The 17,129-nt window shown below is 45.3% G+C and overlaps 1 protein-coding gene across 1 annotated transcript; it reads right to left on the bottom strand.

The window, feature by feature from the left end:
• Positions 1–7,241: 7,241 nt before the first annotated feature.
• On the bottom strand, positions 7,242–12,541 carry LOC122043830 (nucleolar and coiled-body phosphoprotein 1-like). Its single transcript, XM_042604407.1, has 4 exons — positions 12,473–12,541; positions 10,611–11,240; positions 10,327–10,532; positions 7,242–7,632 (listed from the first exon to the last, which is right to left on the bottom strand). Exons 1-4 carry the CDS (start codon positions 12,539–12,541, stop codon positions 7,242–7,244), a joined length of 1,296 nt encoding a protein of 431 aa, XP_042460341.1.
• Between the last annotated feature and the right edge of the window lie 4,588 nt (positions 12,542–17,129).

The raw sequence follows: 17,129 nt of genomic DNA, 5'->3' as shown, positions 1-17,129 counted from the left end.
TTGTTTGAGGAATCAATATTATTCTAAATTTAGAGTTCTGACCAAAAGTTATTTGTGATTCTTAGGATGACTTTCAACCCACTGTCCATCATACTTCAACAGAATAGACTTACTGGACCTAATTACATAGATTGGAAAAGAAACCTAGACATTGTTCTTACTGCTGAAAGCTATAAATTTGTACTGACTAAGCAGTGCTCTGAAGCACCTACAGGTGAATCTACCCAAGAGGAGATTGAATATCATAGGAAATGGGTAAAAGCAGATGAGATGGCGCGGTGTTACATTTTGGCTTCAATGTCAAATGTATTGCAACATCAGCATCAAGATTTACCAACAGCCTATGATATTATGAACAATCTCAAGGAACTATTTGGTCATCAGGATAGGGCTTCTAGGCAAGAAGCCATGAGAAAGATAATGACAGCCACCATGCAAGAGGGTACTCCTGTGAGGGATCATATCCTAAAGATGATGGCTTATCTGAACGAGATATGAGATCCTTGGAGGAGAAATTGATGGAAACCCGGATCGATATGATCCTCCAACGCTACCTAGAAGTTTTGAGCGGTTCCACCTGAAATATAATATGAATAATAGGATTTATTCATTAGCGGAACTTTTGACAGCAGCAGAAGGATTATTTCGCACAATGCTCAAATTCACTATCTTTGAAAATGATTCTACTTCTAAACCGAGAGAAGAAGAAGAAGAAACAATTTGGTTCAAGAAAGAAAGTGAATAAATCTCAGTCTGGGATTTAAAGGGAGTGAAGAACAGAAGGGCAAATGCTTCATCTATGCAAGGCGGGACATTGGAAATGTCCTTGTAAGAACCAAAACAAAGGTATATCTCATGCTCTAGTTGTTGAAACATGTTTAGCGGTGTTATCTACCCGCACGTAGATGTAGGAGCCACTGATCATGTATGCAATTCTCTGCAGGGGTTCGAAACCCGACGACTATCTGAAGGAGAGATTACCGTCTACATGGGCAATGCTACTAAGGTGGCGGTGTTGCAGTGGGAGACGTCTACTTATCTTTTAGTAGAAATAGAAATTTGATTTTAAGAAATTGTCTTTATGTACCCGCTTTAGAAAGAATTTAATTTCGGTTTCTAAACTGTTTTTAGATGGATATTCGGTTTCCTTTAGTAACGATGTAGTTATTAAAAGAAATAAAGTGATTATCTGTTCCGGTGCATTAGTTGGCAATTTGTATACTTTAAATCAATTTCTTCCACAAAGCAAAACATGGAAATTTATAACTCATCTTCTAATTCTAATAAGAGAAAAGAACCTTCGAAATGAACCAAGCATATCTTTGGCATCTAAGGCTTGGTCATATTAACTTAAGTAGGATTCAGAGGCTTATAGCCGATGGACGTTTGAGTTCATTAGAGTTGAAAATTTTCCAACTTGTGAATCTTGCTTAGAAGGTAAAATGACCAAGATGTCGTTCAAGGCAAAGGGGTATAGAGCCAAAGAAGTGTTAGAATTGGTTCATTCTGATTTGTGTGGTCCTATGTCCATCCAAGCAAGAGGTGGTTTTGAATATTTTGTCTCTTTTATGGGCGATTATTCAAGATACGGATACATTTACCTAATGCTTTGAGTCCAAGTGCTTTGATAAATTCAAAGAATACAAGGTCGATGTGGAGAAGCGACTAGGTAAAAGTATCAAGACACTACTGTTCCGATCGTGGTGGCGAATACCTCTTAGGAGAGTTTAGGAATTACTTATCGAGGCTGGGATTCAATTGTCTGCACTGGAACACCCAGCAGAATGGTGTAGCGAGCGAAGGAACAAGACTCTTATGGAAATGGTTAGATCGATGATGAGTTATTGAGATTACAAATTTGTTTTGGGGATATGCTCTGGAAAGAACAATATCGTTCTAAACTTAGTACCTTCTAAATCGGTTTCTTCTACTCCCATAGAATTGTGGAATGGGCGGCTTCGTCTAAGACATATTGGTTTGGGGTAGTCCGGACATGTCTTTGAAACCGAGATCTTGATAAGTTAGAATCCCGCAGAAGTTCGCGTGTTTGTAGGATATCCCAAAGGGCGAAAAGAGGTTTATTTTATAGTCCTAAAGACGGAAGGTCATTGTTAGCACCAATACCCAGTTTTTAGAAGAAGACTATATAATGGATCACAAGCCAGTAGTAAAGTTGTTTTAGAAGAACTAAGACAGGACACGTCTACTTTAGTACCAACAGTACAAGATGAAGTACCACAAGAGAGTGCAACACGTGTCACACATGATACACAACCACAGACAGTGCCTCGTCGTAGTGGGAGGGTTGTAAAGCGACTGAAAGATTCATGTTTTGGGAGAGTCTTGGACTTAATCCCGGTAAACATGATCCTGAACATATAATGAAGCACTCCAAGATATAGATGGATCTTGGCAAAAGGCAATGAATTCGAAATAGAGTCTATGTACTCTAATAAGGTGCGGGAGCTTGTAGAACCACTGATGGTGTAAAAGCCGTTGGATGCAAGTGGATCTACAAAGGAAAAGAGGGACGGGCGGGAAGGTAGAAACCTTCAAAGCTAGGCTTGTTGCGAAAGGGTACACTCGGAAAGAGGGAATCGATTATGAGGAGACCTTTTCACGATGTTGTCCTTAAGTAGTTCAGGATACTCTTATCCATTGTTGCTCATATGGATTATGAGATTTGGCAAATGGATGTCAAGACAACTTTCCTTAATGGAAATCTTGAAGAAAACATCCATATGAAGCAACCAGAAGGGTTCATTGAAAAAGGCAAAGAGCATCTAGTGTGCAAGCTCAATCGGTCCATTTATGGACTAAAGCAAGGTTCAAGATCTTGGAACATCCGGTTTAATGAAGTAATCCAGTCATATGGATTTATTCAAAGTCCGGATGAGTCTTGTGTATATAAGAAGTGTAACGGAAACGTGGTGGTATTTCTTGTACTATACGTAGATGATATTTTGTTAATTGGCAACAATGTCAAGGTATTATCAGACGTAAGGGTATGGTTGTCCAAACAATTTGATATGAAGGACTTAGGAGATTGTGCACACATTCTTGGGATCAAAGTTATAAGGGATCGTAAGAAAAGAATGTTGTGTCTGTCCCAAGCTTCATATATAGATACAATCCTTGCTCGTTTTAGCATGCAGGATTCCAAGAAAGGTTTCTTACCTTTTAGACATGGAGTAGCTCTATCTAAAGAGATGTCTCCAAAGACATCGAAATAAATAGAGGACATGAAAGCAGTTCCTTATTCTTCGGCTGTAGGAAGCATAATGTATGCAATGTTATGTACTAGACCTGATATCTGTTTTGCCGTGGGCATGGTCAGCAGATATCAGAGTAACCCTGGACAAGGACATTGGACTGCGGTAAAACATATATTAAAGTACCTGAGAAGGACTAGAGATTATATGCTAGTTTACCAAGCAGACGATCTGCTCACGGATTCAGATTTCCAATCAGATAGAGATAACAGTAAGTCTACATCGGACTATGTGTTTACTTTAGGAGGTGGAGCCATTTCATGGAGGAGTGTTAAGCAGAAATGCGTTAGCTGAATATGTGGCAGTCTCAGAGGCAGCTAAAGAAGCAGTATGGCTCAGGAACTTTCTAATGGACTTAGATGTGATTCTGGTTTGCCCAAAATCATCACAATTTATTGTGATAATAGCGGTGCAGTTGCAAACTCGAAGGAACCACGGGCTCATAAGGCAAGTAAACATATAGAGCGCAAGTACCACTTGATACGAGATATCGTGAAGCGAGGATAAGTTGTCATCGCCAAGATTGCATCAGCAGATAACCTGGCAGATCCTTTCACTAAGGCCCTTCCGGCGAAAGCTTTTGATCGGCATGTGGAGGGAATGGGAATCAGATGTATGGTAGACGATATGACAGCTTAGTCATTAGTATAAGTGGGAGATTGTTGGAGTGTATACTGAAAGCCTAAGCTTTTGTAAACATTTGTTTTGAATAAAGAATCACATTTAGTCAAATTATCTACATTTGTTCAATTAATTTATATTGTAGATAACATAGCATGTGGTGTCACATGCAGAAGATAATGTTATCAGTACCTTATAAATTATAAACAGTAGTTCACGACCAAAATGGAAAGGAACAAATCATTAGAAGGTCGTAGTGTAATTAAGTATCAGTTTATCTTGACTGTATAATTACACTAGTACACTTAGAGTGTATTGAGTAGGACCATTAGAGGTCATTTCTTTTATACTGACTTTATAAAGGAACAAAAACCTCAGTTATTATGGAAGTGTGTGCTCTTAATCCTAATATAATAACAAGCATATATATTTGATATTTATTTCTTTAATTTATCAATGGGTGAGATTTAGTTCGATGAATCAATAAGCCCGATAAGTTGGGAAATGATATCACTTATAGTGTGTGTTGTTGATTATAGAAGGAAACTGTGTCCTAGAGATACTAGGTTGATAATGTCCCCAAGAGGAGCTCATAAGGATTGTCATGTTAAACCCTGCAGGTGGACTTAGTCCGACATGACGATAAGGTTGAGTGGTACTACTCTTGGACTTAGATATTAATTAAATGAGTTGTCAGTAACTCACTTAGTTAGTGGACATTCGATATCTTAAACACAGGAGACTAACACGCTCATAATAAGAAGGAGCCCAAAATGTAATTTGGGATTGGTGCGGTAGTTCAATAATAGTTCTCTAGTGGAATGAATTATTATTGATAAAATTAAGTTGTGTGTTAAGGGCGAACACGGGATGCTTAATTTTATCGGAGACCAAAACCAATTCCTCCTCTCGATCCTATCGTAGCCTCTTATTTATAAGTCTTATACCCACCTTCACCTAATAGGGGTCGGCCAACTAGCTTGGGAACCAAGGTAGGGTCGCCTAGGTATAAATTGGGTGGCCGGTCCTAGCTTGAACCCAAGCTAGTGGGGGCCGGCCAAATTAAATTAAAAAGGAATTTTAATTTTAATTTTTATTATGTGGAAGAAATAATTTATTAAAGATAATTTAAATTAAAATATCTCTCTTATAAAAGATCTACAAAAGATTAAAGAAAGAGATTAGATCTCTTTCCTTATTTGTAGATTGGTGAGATATTTTATTTTCTCTTTAAAATTATTCACATGTTGATAAAATTAAAATTATAGAAATTTCCTTTTATCAACCATGAAGAGATTTTTGAAGAGAAATTTTATTTTTTAAAATTACCGGAAATAAATTAGGAAGTTTTAATTGTTGATTGAAACTTGTCCAATTTGTTCTTCATGATGTGGCCGGCCACTTGAATTTAATTGGGGAAATTTTATTTTATTTTTCTCAATTAAATCATGTCAAGGAAATTAAGGAAATTTTATTATAATTAAATTTCCTAATTTGCCTAGGCCAAGGAATATAAAAGAAGGGGTGAGGGTGCCTTCACAAGACACAACCTCTATTATTTTCTCTCCCTCTTTTGTTCCTTGGTGTGGCCGGCCATCATCATTATCTCCCTCTCTTCCTCTTGTGGTGGCCGAACCTCTCTCAAAGGCTTGGAGCTCTTGTGGTGGCCGGATACTACTTGGAGAAGAAGAAGAAGAAGGAGAGGAAGCTAGCATCTCTTGGAGCTTGGTTAGTGTTTTGTTTTTCTTCCTTGGTGAAGCTTCTTTCTTTGTGGCCGAACCTAGCTAGGAGGAGAAGAAGGTGGTTGGTGATTTCTCATCTCGGAAGATCGTTGCCCACACAACGTCCGAGGTTAGAAGAGGAATACGATAGAAGATCAAGAGGTTTTTCTACAAGGTATAACTAGTAATTTTTCTTTCCGCATCATGCTAGTTATTTATGGAAATAATACCAAATACAAGAGGCTTACGTTCTAGAATTTCGAATATGTTTTTCGATGTTGTGTTCTTTTGTTTTTTCTTTTCCTTGTGATTTGATTGTTCTTTTTGGTTAACCTAAAGTTATTTTAGGAAATTAAATATTAGATTTCTATAAAACGTTTTGTCTAGTCGGTGGTGATTGCTCCCATATCCAAGAAGGCCGTGTGCCTCGCCACGTCAGTACTGGGAACCAATTATGGAAATTAATATTTAATGAAATTAATAACTTAAGGTGATTTGGGTCGAACGTGTTAAGTTTCGCAGGAGATCCAATTCAAACCCTAAAAGAACAAATAGATTAAGTTTTGGATCAAACGTGTTAAGTTCCGCAGGCGATCCAAAATTTAATTTAAAAGAACACATGGTAGCTAGGAAAAGGTTCAGACCTTTGTACAAAATTTTTTTACAGTGGAACCTCTAGGTTTTCCGAGTAGCAACCAACATTAGCCAACTCCTGGCGAGCAACCATTGTCTCTGCCTTTGCTGTCGAGAGTTCCGCTTGCCCAGACTTGAGAGATGCCTGAGCAGCATCTAGTTACTTTTATAGAGTAGCCTCCCGATCAGTGCTGGTAGACAAATCTGCCATTTTAGCCGCCAGGTCTGTCTGTAGGGAGGCATGCACCTTTTGGAGGTCCTGCAGTTGGGAGGATAGGATGGTAACCTCTGTGTCCCTTGCCTCCAAGTCTGTCAGAATTTGAGCATGCCTCAGGCCCTCAGACTTAAGCTTGGACACACTGGTCTTCAGTGCGGTCTCCAGGGACTTCACTTTCTTAAACTCTGCATGGGCCAAGTCCCGGACAATTCGAGTTTGGTCTTCCACCGTCCATAAGTGGGATTTAATCAGGCTCTCAGGGTCATCATATCAAAGGCACGACTCGCGGTCGTCGGGGATGCCAATTCTTGAATTTGAGCCCTCAAGGACTCATTCTCCCGATGCAGACTGATGACGTACTAGTAAAGGCTCAGACCCATGACATAGGTTTGTAAAGAGTACAAGATCAGCGATGTCTAGAGGACATGAAAAAAAAAAGCAGATAAGGCTTACCGACACTATTTGTTGGGAGAACTTGTCGGCCAAGTCCAGTTGAGGATATTCAAAAATCTGATTAGCGGTGCTCTTCCATGAATCTGCTAAGGCACCATGAAGTTGCACCTGACCGTAGTTGGGAGAAGTGATGGAAGAGGGGATTGAACCCAACACTTGAAGAGACGACAATTGAAATGAAGAGGTGAAAGCATACCGTCCCTTGGATCGCTCCTTGGGGCAAGAAGGGAGCGTAAGGGCAGGAGCCGATCGTTGGCTCGAAGAAGGAGGAACAGGAGCTATAGAAGTCCCGGGCTGGCCTCCCGCTCGGGAGGACGTCTGCTCCTAGACTGAGGTAGGAACAGGAGAGGAGGCCGTAACTTCCGAAGAAACTGGAGTACTGTCCCAGGCGGGAGTTTTGGCCTTACCGGACACCCGTGACATAGGCGGCCTCTGGGGGGAGGATTGGACCAAGGGAGTCATGCGTCGCCTCTTGCGTTCAAGAAGCAAGAGCCGCTGGGCTGCTGGAGAAGAAGTCCTCTCACTAGATGTAGTGGCGGCCGAAGGTTCTGATGTGGGGCGAGATTCTTCTTCAAGAATCTCGTGTCCTCCTGTTTGTTGTGAAGAGGCTCCTGCTGAAGCGCTTGTCGGGGGAACCTCTTGGTCAGTCATAATCTCTTTCCCACGTTTCCTCAGGATGTCGCTAGGCATTGCGGAGGAGTTGAGGGCGAAAACTCTGAACATGATGACTTCTACAGGCAAAAGAAAATATTTCATTTAGTGAAGACATGAAAGAAGAGTTATTTGATCTTACTAAAAGACGCTGTCAGAGGCGTTCGAATAGGGTTCAACCTAAAGGTGTACAACACATTCTTTCGCAGTAAGGAGGGGAGTCGGAACTGCACCCCAACCAATTTCTCAGAAGCAATGAAGCACTCTAGTCGGTGTTGATGATCACTCAACTTAAAAGGAGAAGGAAGATTGGGATACCATTCAACACAAAAAACTTGTACCCAGACCTATATTACACTATGAAAATACCCGGCTTTGATCGCTTGAGGGAATAGAAGTGATGAAAAAGCTGGGGAGTTATTGGAATCTCGTACAAATGACACAGAATTACCATTCCGCACATGACACGGAAGGCATTGGAGCGAACTAGGATAAAGGGACACCAAAGTACCCACATCCTACTCAACAAAGAAAAGAAGGAATGGATAGGAAAGCATAGACTGCCAAGAAGATGGTCTTTGAAGAAGGTCACGAAGCCAGCGGGAGAAGGACAAGGATGGTCGTCAGGACTAGGAAGGCGAAACTTGTATGCTTCAGAAAGCTGCAAGCTAGAGTGTATTGACTTAAGGTCACTCTTATCAAAATCGAAACGGAAGTATGCATACCAGGGGATTACCGCTTCGCCGACCATTACCAAATTGAAAAGCACAAGAAGTAGAAGATGATGAAGGAAAGACTCTTACAAAGGAGATGCACGAGGGATAAGCAAGAACAATCGGAGAAAGAAAGGTTAAAGGAAGAGGAAGTGCCGATGAATAACCACTTGAGGCATTTAGGGTTTTTAAACAAAAACCCTTAAAAGACATCGGGATTCGAGTCGGGCAATCGAAATAGCATGACGCACGATAGCCGTTAGATCGAGGGAAGAGAAGTGCCATCGAGTCGCGTACAGAAAGTGTACGTCAGGTGTCGTATCGGAGAGAGTAAGTGGGACACGCGGTGGTTTTCTATGAAATGAAATTTATGATGGACATGACAGGAAAATCATGGTGGTGATATGGGAGTAGTGGCACCATGCCTCGAGGACTGAAAATTCCATGCAGCTACCTCAGGAAAAGGAATAGAAGGCGGCGAGAGTCGTTGATCAAAATTTGGCATCTTACCCCAACCTCAGTGGCGCCGTCTGTGGGAAGAGCAGAACATGGGGGTCCATACCTTCTTCTTTGGTTTGGGCCGCTCAGCAGCTACCTCTTGGACATGGGACCTCGCATGGTGAGAGCGGACTGCTTCGGCCCGCGGTCCTCTGGGCGGCTCCCGGCGAGTTACAGGCTTCCGCTCGGCAGGTGTTGGCCAGTCAGTTGTGACTTCTTTTCTTTGGGCCGCCTGGGCTTCCTCCACGTTGATGTATTCATTGGCCCGGTGTAACATATGATCGTAATCTCTGGGCGGCTTCCGAATGAGCGACTCTCGATATTTAACATCGGAGCTCGACGGTATTCCACTCGGAGGGTTTATAGTCGCCGGCTCGACTCTCAATATTTAACGTCGGAGCTCGACGGTCTTCCGCTCGGAGGGTTTATAGTCGCCGGCTCGACTCTCGATATTTAACGTCGAGCTCGACGGTATTCCACTCGGAGGGTTTATAGTCGCCGGCTCGACTCTCAATATTTAACGTCAGAGCTCGACGGTCTTCCGCTCGGAGGGTTTATAGTCGCCGGCTCGACTATCGATATTTAACGTCGAGCTCCGACGTTAAATATCGAGAGTCGAGCCGACGACTATAAACCCTCCGAGCAGAAGACCGTCGAGCTCCGACGTTAAATATCGAGAGTCGAGCCGGCGACTATAAACCCACCGGCCGGACGAAGGCAATAAAGAGGATTTGTGAGCAAGTGCCTAAAGGTACTCGCCGTCAATACCGTTCGATCGCCTATACGTTCCGTTCGGCCCAGTACCCAAAGGTACTTCATCAACATCAAGTAAATAACCTCTTCTGTCGAAGCAGGACATATTCAGCCGAGTGGAAAAGTTACGCAAAATACTTCGTAAAAATCCCTTTCGAACACAAGAGAGGTGTGATGAGAGGCGAGCAGACATCACACATATTGACTAGCAAAAGGACAAAGCAAACAAAATGATATCATATTAAAGAAACTAAGGCCGAGCGGCCAAATTACAAAAAAAAGGATAGTCTTTGGCCGAGCGGCCGAATTACACATATACTTTCTATTCCAAATACTCGTAGAGATCTTTCGGGATGTTGTTGAGGAGCGTTGCCTGGTCCTGAGCGGGGATGACGGCGGAATCGGGAAGTTGCCCTTTGGACTTCAAATATTCTGTCGTGGCATTCATAGCAAGTTCAAAGGCCATGTACATCCGCTCACAAACTTTCTCCAAAAATTCGGCCGAGCGGACGTAATTCTGTCTCAGGGCGGCGACCCGACTTGGCTCGGCCTCTTGGTATTCTTTGAGAGCCGCCCGGGAAGCTTCGACGGCCTCCTGATGTTCTTGCAAAGCGGCTTCGAGCTTCTTCACCTCATCCGAGCGGGCAATCTTCTCGTTGGCCAGTTGCGCCATCAACTCCTTTACTTTCTGCTCCAATCCCCAAGCCTCGACATTCTTTTTCTCCAGATCGGAGATGGCCGTGTTTTTCCGAGTGGTGGCCAGGTTTATTTTTTGGTCGAGCGTCTTGACTTGCCGCTCGAGCTCGACCAAAGTGTGGGCCTGATCAGCCGTCTTCTTCTGCTCGACCGCCAACAAGTTTTGGGCCTTCTTGAGTTCTTTCTGTAGCTCAGAGTAAGAAGGGCCTTGGGAGCCGGGCGGACCGTACGCAGCCTTCAATCTCCTCAATTCTTCATCCACCATCGCCAGACGGTTGGAGACAACAATCTCCTCCACCCATCTCTGACAAAAAAGAAAAGAGAAGTTGTTAGTGGCCGATCGGCAAGAATGCATAAAAAACTCGGAAGAAAACGCACTTACCCCAGTAGCCTGCTGCATGTGGCTATTGGCCAAGCTGCTGAGAGGAATTATTGCGACGCGTGCCTGAGCGTCGGCCCACATTTCAGCTAAAGGCCCTTTCATGGTGATCAGGTGCTCGGGCGTTGTCGGCCGATCGGCTTCGGGCATTAATTCCTCAGTGGAGAGATGCAAGGAGACCCGGATGGTGCGGCGACGACCGGGAGTCGTCTGGGCGGACGCTGGGGAAGGATCGGAGGCCGACGCAGAAAATTGGGATAAAATCGTTGAACGATGGACTTTGCGGGGAGCAGGTGGAAGGGCGCTGATCGGAACGGCCTCAAGGGGGTCCGCAGACGCGTCTAGTTGGGAGGGCGTCCGATCGGACGAAATCGCCTCCACCTCTGGTGCTTTTCCTCGAGAAGCGGCGATGACCCGCTCGGATGGATGGATCGCAGAAGTAGCCGAGCGAAGTGGCGTTTCCGCCCGACGTCTTTTTTGTCGGAGGGGGCGCTCTTCCTCTTGCGTCGAGCCCTCCTCCCGAGCAGAAGGCTCTCGACTTGCAGTTGCGCCAGCCGCTGGCTCTGGGAGAGAAGCCTGAGCGGCAGACTCCCCAGCATTTGTCCCGCTCTCCCCCTCATTAGAGCCGACCGGCTGGATGCCGAGAGTCTCCATTTCTTTGGCTGTCGCGGCTTCGAGCGCCGCCGCCTTCCTCTTCAAAATACCAGCCATCACCGACTCCATGACAACATTTGCTGCAAAGGAAAACAGAGAAAATCAGTTAGCAATTAAAATGAATTCACGAAGTAAAATTCTTACCGAATCCGATCGGAAGGGGGGTCCTGATCGGACTCAGACTGAATATATACATCACCCCTTAAGGCAGGAACTTGTTGATGTCAAACCTCAGACCGGCCAGCATGTTGGCGGCATGAAGATAGCCCGGTCGGGTTTTGAACCTTTTGAGCTCTGGTGAGGTTGGTGGTCCGATCTGCCACTTCGTTAGGAAGGGTGCCCACTCGGGAAGGCGAATATAAAAATAAAATTCTTTCCAATGCTTATTGGAAGAGGGTAGTTTATTGAAGAAAACTAAACTGGGCCGAGCCTGGAACATGTAGGTGCCCAGCTCGGACTGTTTAGGGTAGTAGAAATAGTAAAAGACCTCCGGTCGGAGGGGAATGTTATGGATTTTGAATAGGACGACGACGCCGCATAAAAGGCGGAAAGTGTTGGGGACTAGGCTTCCGAGCGGAATGCCGAAAAAGTTACAAACTTTAACGATGAAGGGATGAATGGGGAGTCGCAGATCGGTAGTGAACTGGTCGCGGAAAACACAAAAGGCTCCGTGCGGCGGTTTGTGTTGCCGAGCGGAGGGAGTGAGTAAGATAATTTCGAGGTCAGAAGGGATGTCAAAACTATTTATCAGAATGTCGGCGTCGCGCCGATCGAAGCACGACTCCATGGTGGTATACCATGGGCCAAGGGCTTGGTCTTGTGGCTGGGAAGAGCTAGCCATTGTCCGAGCGGACGAAATCAAAAAAGGCGAAGAAAGGTAGAGGATAGGAGAAAGAAAAACAGCAAACGAAACGATACCCCGAGGATCGAAACTCGGGAAAGAAATGCAGAGAAAACACAAGAACCAAAGAGAGAAAGAAGGAAAACCTTACAAAGAAGAAGGAGGATCGACGAAGAATGCGGGATCACCGGAAAGGGAGAATCGAAGTCGCCGGAGCACTGAAACGCCGAAGCTTCTGGGCACGCGAGAGCAGAAATGCGGCGAAGGCGGAGAAAGCGAAGGCTTTATAGGGTTGAGCCCGAGCGGCCTCCACCATCGGATTCAGGTCGCGAGAACCGAAGCACGCATCGAGCCGTCCATTTCAAATCGCCTCGGTCTCGTCGCCTACGACGCCGCCGTCGTACGATGACGGCAGCAATGCCACGTGGCGTTCCACCATGGGAGAGCATTTAATAAGCGCCTTATCGAGGCACAGAGCGCGTGCTTGGCTTTAATGACGAAGATTGACGCGAATTCCGAGGAGATCCGAGGGATAGGGGCGTTGACTGAGGCCGTAGTTAGCACCATATCGGCCGAGCGGTGGAAGGTTTCTTGGATGAGCCGCTCGGCGAAACAATCATCCAGTCAGTCGGACTAATCGCCTCCTTCGACTAGACTTGAAGGGAAGGCAAGTGATCCGGTGGTAAGAACAGGGACCCCCCTCTGAGGGAAGTTAATGCCACGTGGAAGTCAAAGGGTCAAACGGTCGACCGGAGAAGGGGAGATCGGTCGACCGAACGGGGTCTCAGCGGAGTCAGAAGCAACCCGACGGGGTTGCAGACGCTCATCGGGAACAGGGTCGCCGGGCTGATCGGGTAGCCCGCTCGGCCGAAGGCATAAAGTGGCAATACTACGAATAGTCCACAGAGCACACGATCGGGAATCTCCTGAGCGGACCAGCACGTACGACCGGCCGGACGTAAGGTGATTGCCGACCGGCCGGATGCTCGGCATGGGATAAGAAGAGACAAAAGGACAAGGGAACATCTTCTGACAGTGGGTATGTTCAACGACCAAGCCATACGCAGGATCTTACGACAGAGGGGTCCGCTGTCCCATCAGAGATGTGCTCGGACTGTAGCAGTATGGTGTTAGGAAAGCTCTTCTGACAAGCCCATACTGAGGTATGGTTAGAGGACACGTATTCGCCTCGGTAGGTGTGCGTGAGCCTCTTCACAGCTCTATATAAGGAGCCTCACACTTCGCCGGAGGTACGCATTCTCTGATATTGAGAGCCACTTCTTTGTTGTCCACTTGCCTGACTTGAGCGTCGGAGGGTCGTCGCCGGGAACCCCTTCCCGGCCCGACTTTTTTGCAGGTTCGCCGGAGGTCCGTACGACCGGTTATAGATCCACGTCAACAGTTCAGAGAGCGCTACGTGCCCAACGTCCGTTGATTCAGCGTTCGGACAGGATCACTCAGAATTAGAGAAAGATTCAAATTTGGTCGAAGCCTAATGATGAGGTAGGGAGGTAGGAGTCATGATCACAGATTATTTCAAGGGTTGTGGCGGGTAAGTCTACGGGTTTATTTCCCCTGATCATCAATGACCTCTCGGTCGGTATTCCAGACTCTAGCCCCAACGTAAGTTATAAGTGAGTCTACTCGCACGACCAATGACCTCTCGGTTGGTGTCCCAGACTCTCGCCCCAACACGAGTTATAAGTGAGCCTACTTTCATGACCAACGACCTCTCGGTCGGTACTCCAGACTCTCGTCCCAGTACGAGTTATAAGTAAACATACTCTTATAACCAACGACCTCTTGGTCGGCATTCCAGACTCTCGTCTCAACGCGAGTTATAAGTGAGTCTGCTCTCACGACCAACGACCTCTCAGTCGACGTTCTAGACTCTCGCCCCAATGCGAGTTATAAGTGAGCATGCTCTCACGACCAACGACTTCTCGTTCGACGTACCAGGCTCTCGCCTCAGCGTGAGTTATAAGTGAGCATGCTCTCATGACCAACAACCTCTTGGTCGGCGTTCCAGACTCTCGCCCCAGCGTGAGTTATAAGTGAGCATGCTCTCATGGCCAATAACCTCTCGATTGACATTCTAGACACTCGCCCCAGCGTGAGTTATAAGTGAGCATGCTTTTACGACCAATGACCTCTTGGTTGACATTCTAGACTCTCACCCCAATGTGAGTTATAAGTAAGTCTGCTCTCACGACTAACGATCTCTCGGTCGGCGTTCCAGACTCTCACCCCAGCACTAGTTATAAGTGAGTATGCTCTCATGACCAACGACCTCTCGGTAGGTGTCCCAGACTCTCGCCCCAGCATGAGTTATAAGTGAGCATGTTCTCATGACCAACGACCTCTCGGTCGGTGTTCCAGACTCTCGCCCCAGCACGAGTCATAAGTGAGCATGCTCTCATAACCAACGACCTCTCGGTCGGCATTCCAAAGTCTCACCCCAGCACGAGTTATAAGTGAGCCTATTCTCATGACCAATGACCTCTCAGTCGACGTTCTAGACTCTCATCCCAGCGCGAGTTATAAGTGAGCATGCTCTCGCAACCAACGACCTCTCGGTCAGTGTTCCAGACTCTTGCTCCAGCGTAAGTTATAAGTGAGCATGCTCTCATGACCAACGACCTCTCGATCGGCGTTTCAGACTTTCACCCCAGTACGAGTTATAAGTGAGCATGCTCTCATGAACAATAACCTCTCAGTCGGCGTTCTATACTTTCGCTCGAGCGTGGGTTATAAGCAAGCAAGGTCTCCACCAACTACCTCTCGGGGGCGATTAATGTCGCTACCGTCACTCAATTCGCAGAGTGTCTTTTATTCAAAAATGCCTTTTTTGTTAAAGGTGTCTGCATGAAACAAAGAAGTTCTAGTAGGAAAAAGGTACAAAGGCATGAATAAACACTGAAACTTGATCAAATCTACATTTAATTGATAAATTATAGGGAGGCGCCACTCAAAATCTCATTATTAAATCAGTAAAAACATAGAGGCCATCTAAGGGCTTAAGATTCTCTTCCGGTGTCAGCTGCAAGTTGGCACCCCGACAGAAGCATGCTGCTTGACTTGCTTTTTTGAGATGGATTCAAGCCTGTTCTAGCTTAACTTGAGTCAACTGAAGAATGCGCCATTGTTGAGCGATTGTTTCATCTTTAATCTTTGCTTCCTCCTTCATTAGGGACATGGAAGAGGCGTGTTTTCTTTTTCAAATAGATCATGAATTGAGCTTGGCTCTCCAGGCCTGAATAGGCTTTCTATTTCAGCGCTACCTCAGCACGTGCCCGTGATTTAGCAACTAGCCAGAGTTCTTCAATTTCCCCGCGAAGGGAAGACTGAAGGTCCCTCTCTTACATCATCTCGGCTAAAATCGTATCCTTCTGGGCAAGCATTTGGGTCATATGAGCCAGTTGCTGGCGAAGGTGTTGCAGTTCACCAAATTCGGAGTTCAACACCATGATTATTGGATGTCGGTTAAAGGAAAGTATGCATTTGTGAATTGTGGATAGGGGTCAACCTCTTTTAAAGAGGAAGATGGGAAAAGTTGAGTTTTATAGAGATTAAAGTGACCCTTCGCCTGAGGTTGATTGAGTAATAAAATAGGTTACAATACCGATGGTCTCGGAAAAGAAGCAACATTTATAGTCACATGGGCGAAGTAAATGAAACTCGAGTTTGGGTCTAGTCAATCGGACTTGAGCTTCCTTTGACTAGACTTGGAGGGGAGGCTTGTGATACGGTGCATAAAGGTAGAGCCTGATGATGTCAGACAATCAGAAGTCAAGGGGACATGATAGTCAAGGGCAGTCAGAAGTTAAGGGGATGTGACAGTCAAGGACAGTCAGAAGTCAAGGGGATGTGCGGTCAAGGACAATCTAAAGTCAAGGGGACGTGGCGGTCAACAGTCAAAGGGACGTGATAGTTAACAGTTAGGAGAAAGGAGTTAGACCGCCTCATGTCACCAGTCACATAATTCCTGGTCGGGTACAGACAGATCAGGGTCCCAGATCTAAGACATAAGATGCAACCTGTAGTAGTGCCCTGACTTACCCTGATTTGTCGGACTTCCTCAGCTCAGGCCATGTGAGCAGGTCGGGTACTTTCACTAAAACAACTCCCGCCCGGCCCTACAACGATCAAGGCGTAATGGATGTCTCCCGCTAGTCTTATATACAGATAATAGATAAAGCCCGAGCGGGGTCACCACGACTCAGCCTCCTCATCAAGACTCAAGTCAGGTGGTACTTTTGAACGGTCATCCCGAGTTTTCCGTAACTAAATCTGGGCAGGACAGAAAGCACTAGGAGACAACAATGTCAGAGAATCATAATCTTCTGTCAGGGAATACCTACCATACGCCAAGGAATATTCTAATGGTTTGCTATCATCTACGAATAGAACCTTCCTTCCACCAATAGGAGGCCACCATACACTTTCTCTCACCCTGACAAGCCCTGACATCCCACATTATCTGACAACATGTAGGCTCTGAAGGTACGCAACGTCATATTAAAAGGGAGGTCCTCTCCCTTAGCCAGGTACGTACACATTCGCACTCATCTTCTACAGTTCTTTTTTCCTTCGTACACTGTTTTTTTGAGAAAAAAGTACTTGACTTTAGCGTCGGAGGGCCTGCGCCGGGAACTTTTTTCTTAATTTCTGGTCTCTAACGTTCCATGTGCTTATCTGAGTGTGCACAGAGCCAAAATATCGCTGGTCTCGTTACCACTATCCAGGAGTACCACGTGGAGGTTGGTTTTTTCGGTGCACATATGCTAGGTGTGTCCAAGTCATCTCTCCGTCAATGTCAGTACTATCTCAGTCAATCTTTATCTGACTCAGATTTCGAACAGAATCAATCGTCTATACAAATTTTTATACAGAAGAAAAAAATTCATTTTATTTAATTTTAAGCGGAAAAAAATAAAATAAAATAAATTTATGGACAATAGATATATTAAAAAATATCGACTCTCTTATAATTTATATTTTATTCGGTTCAAAAATAAACAACAGAT

This window comes from Zingiber officinale, chromosome 1B (assembly GCF_018446385.1).
Source record: "Zingiber officinale cultivar Zhangliang chromosome 1B, Zo_v1.1, whole genome shotgun sequence".
Classification (NCBI taxonomy): domain Eukaryota; kingdom Viridiplantae; phylum Streptophyta; class Magnoliopsida; order Zingiberales; family Zingiberaceae; genus Zingiber; species Zingiber officinale.
This window is presented reverse-complemented; position numbering and strand designations above follow the sequence as displayed.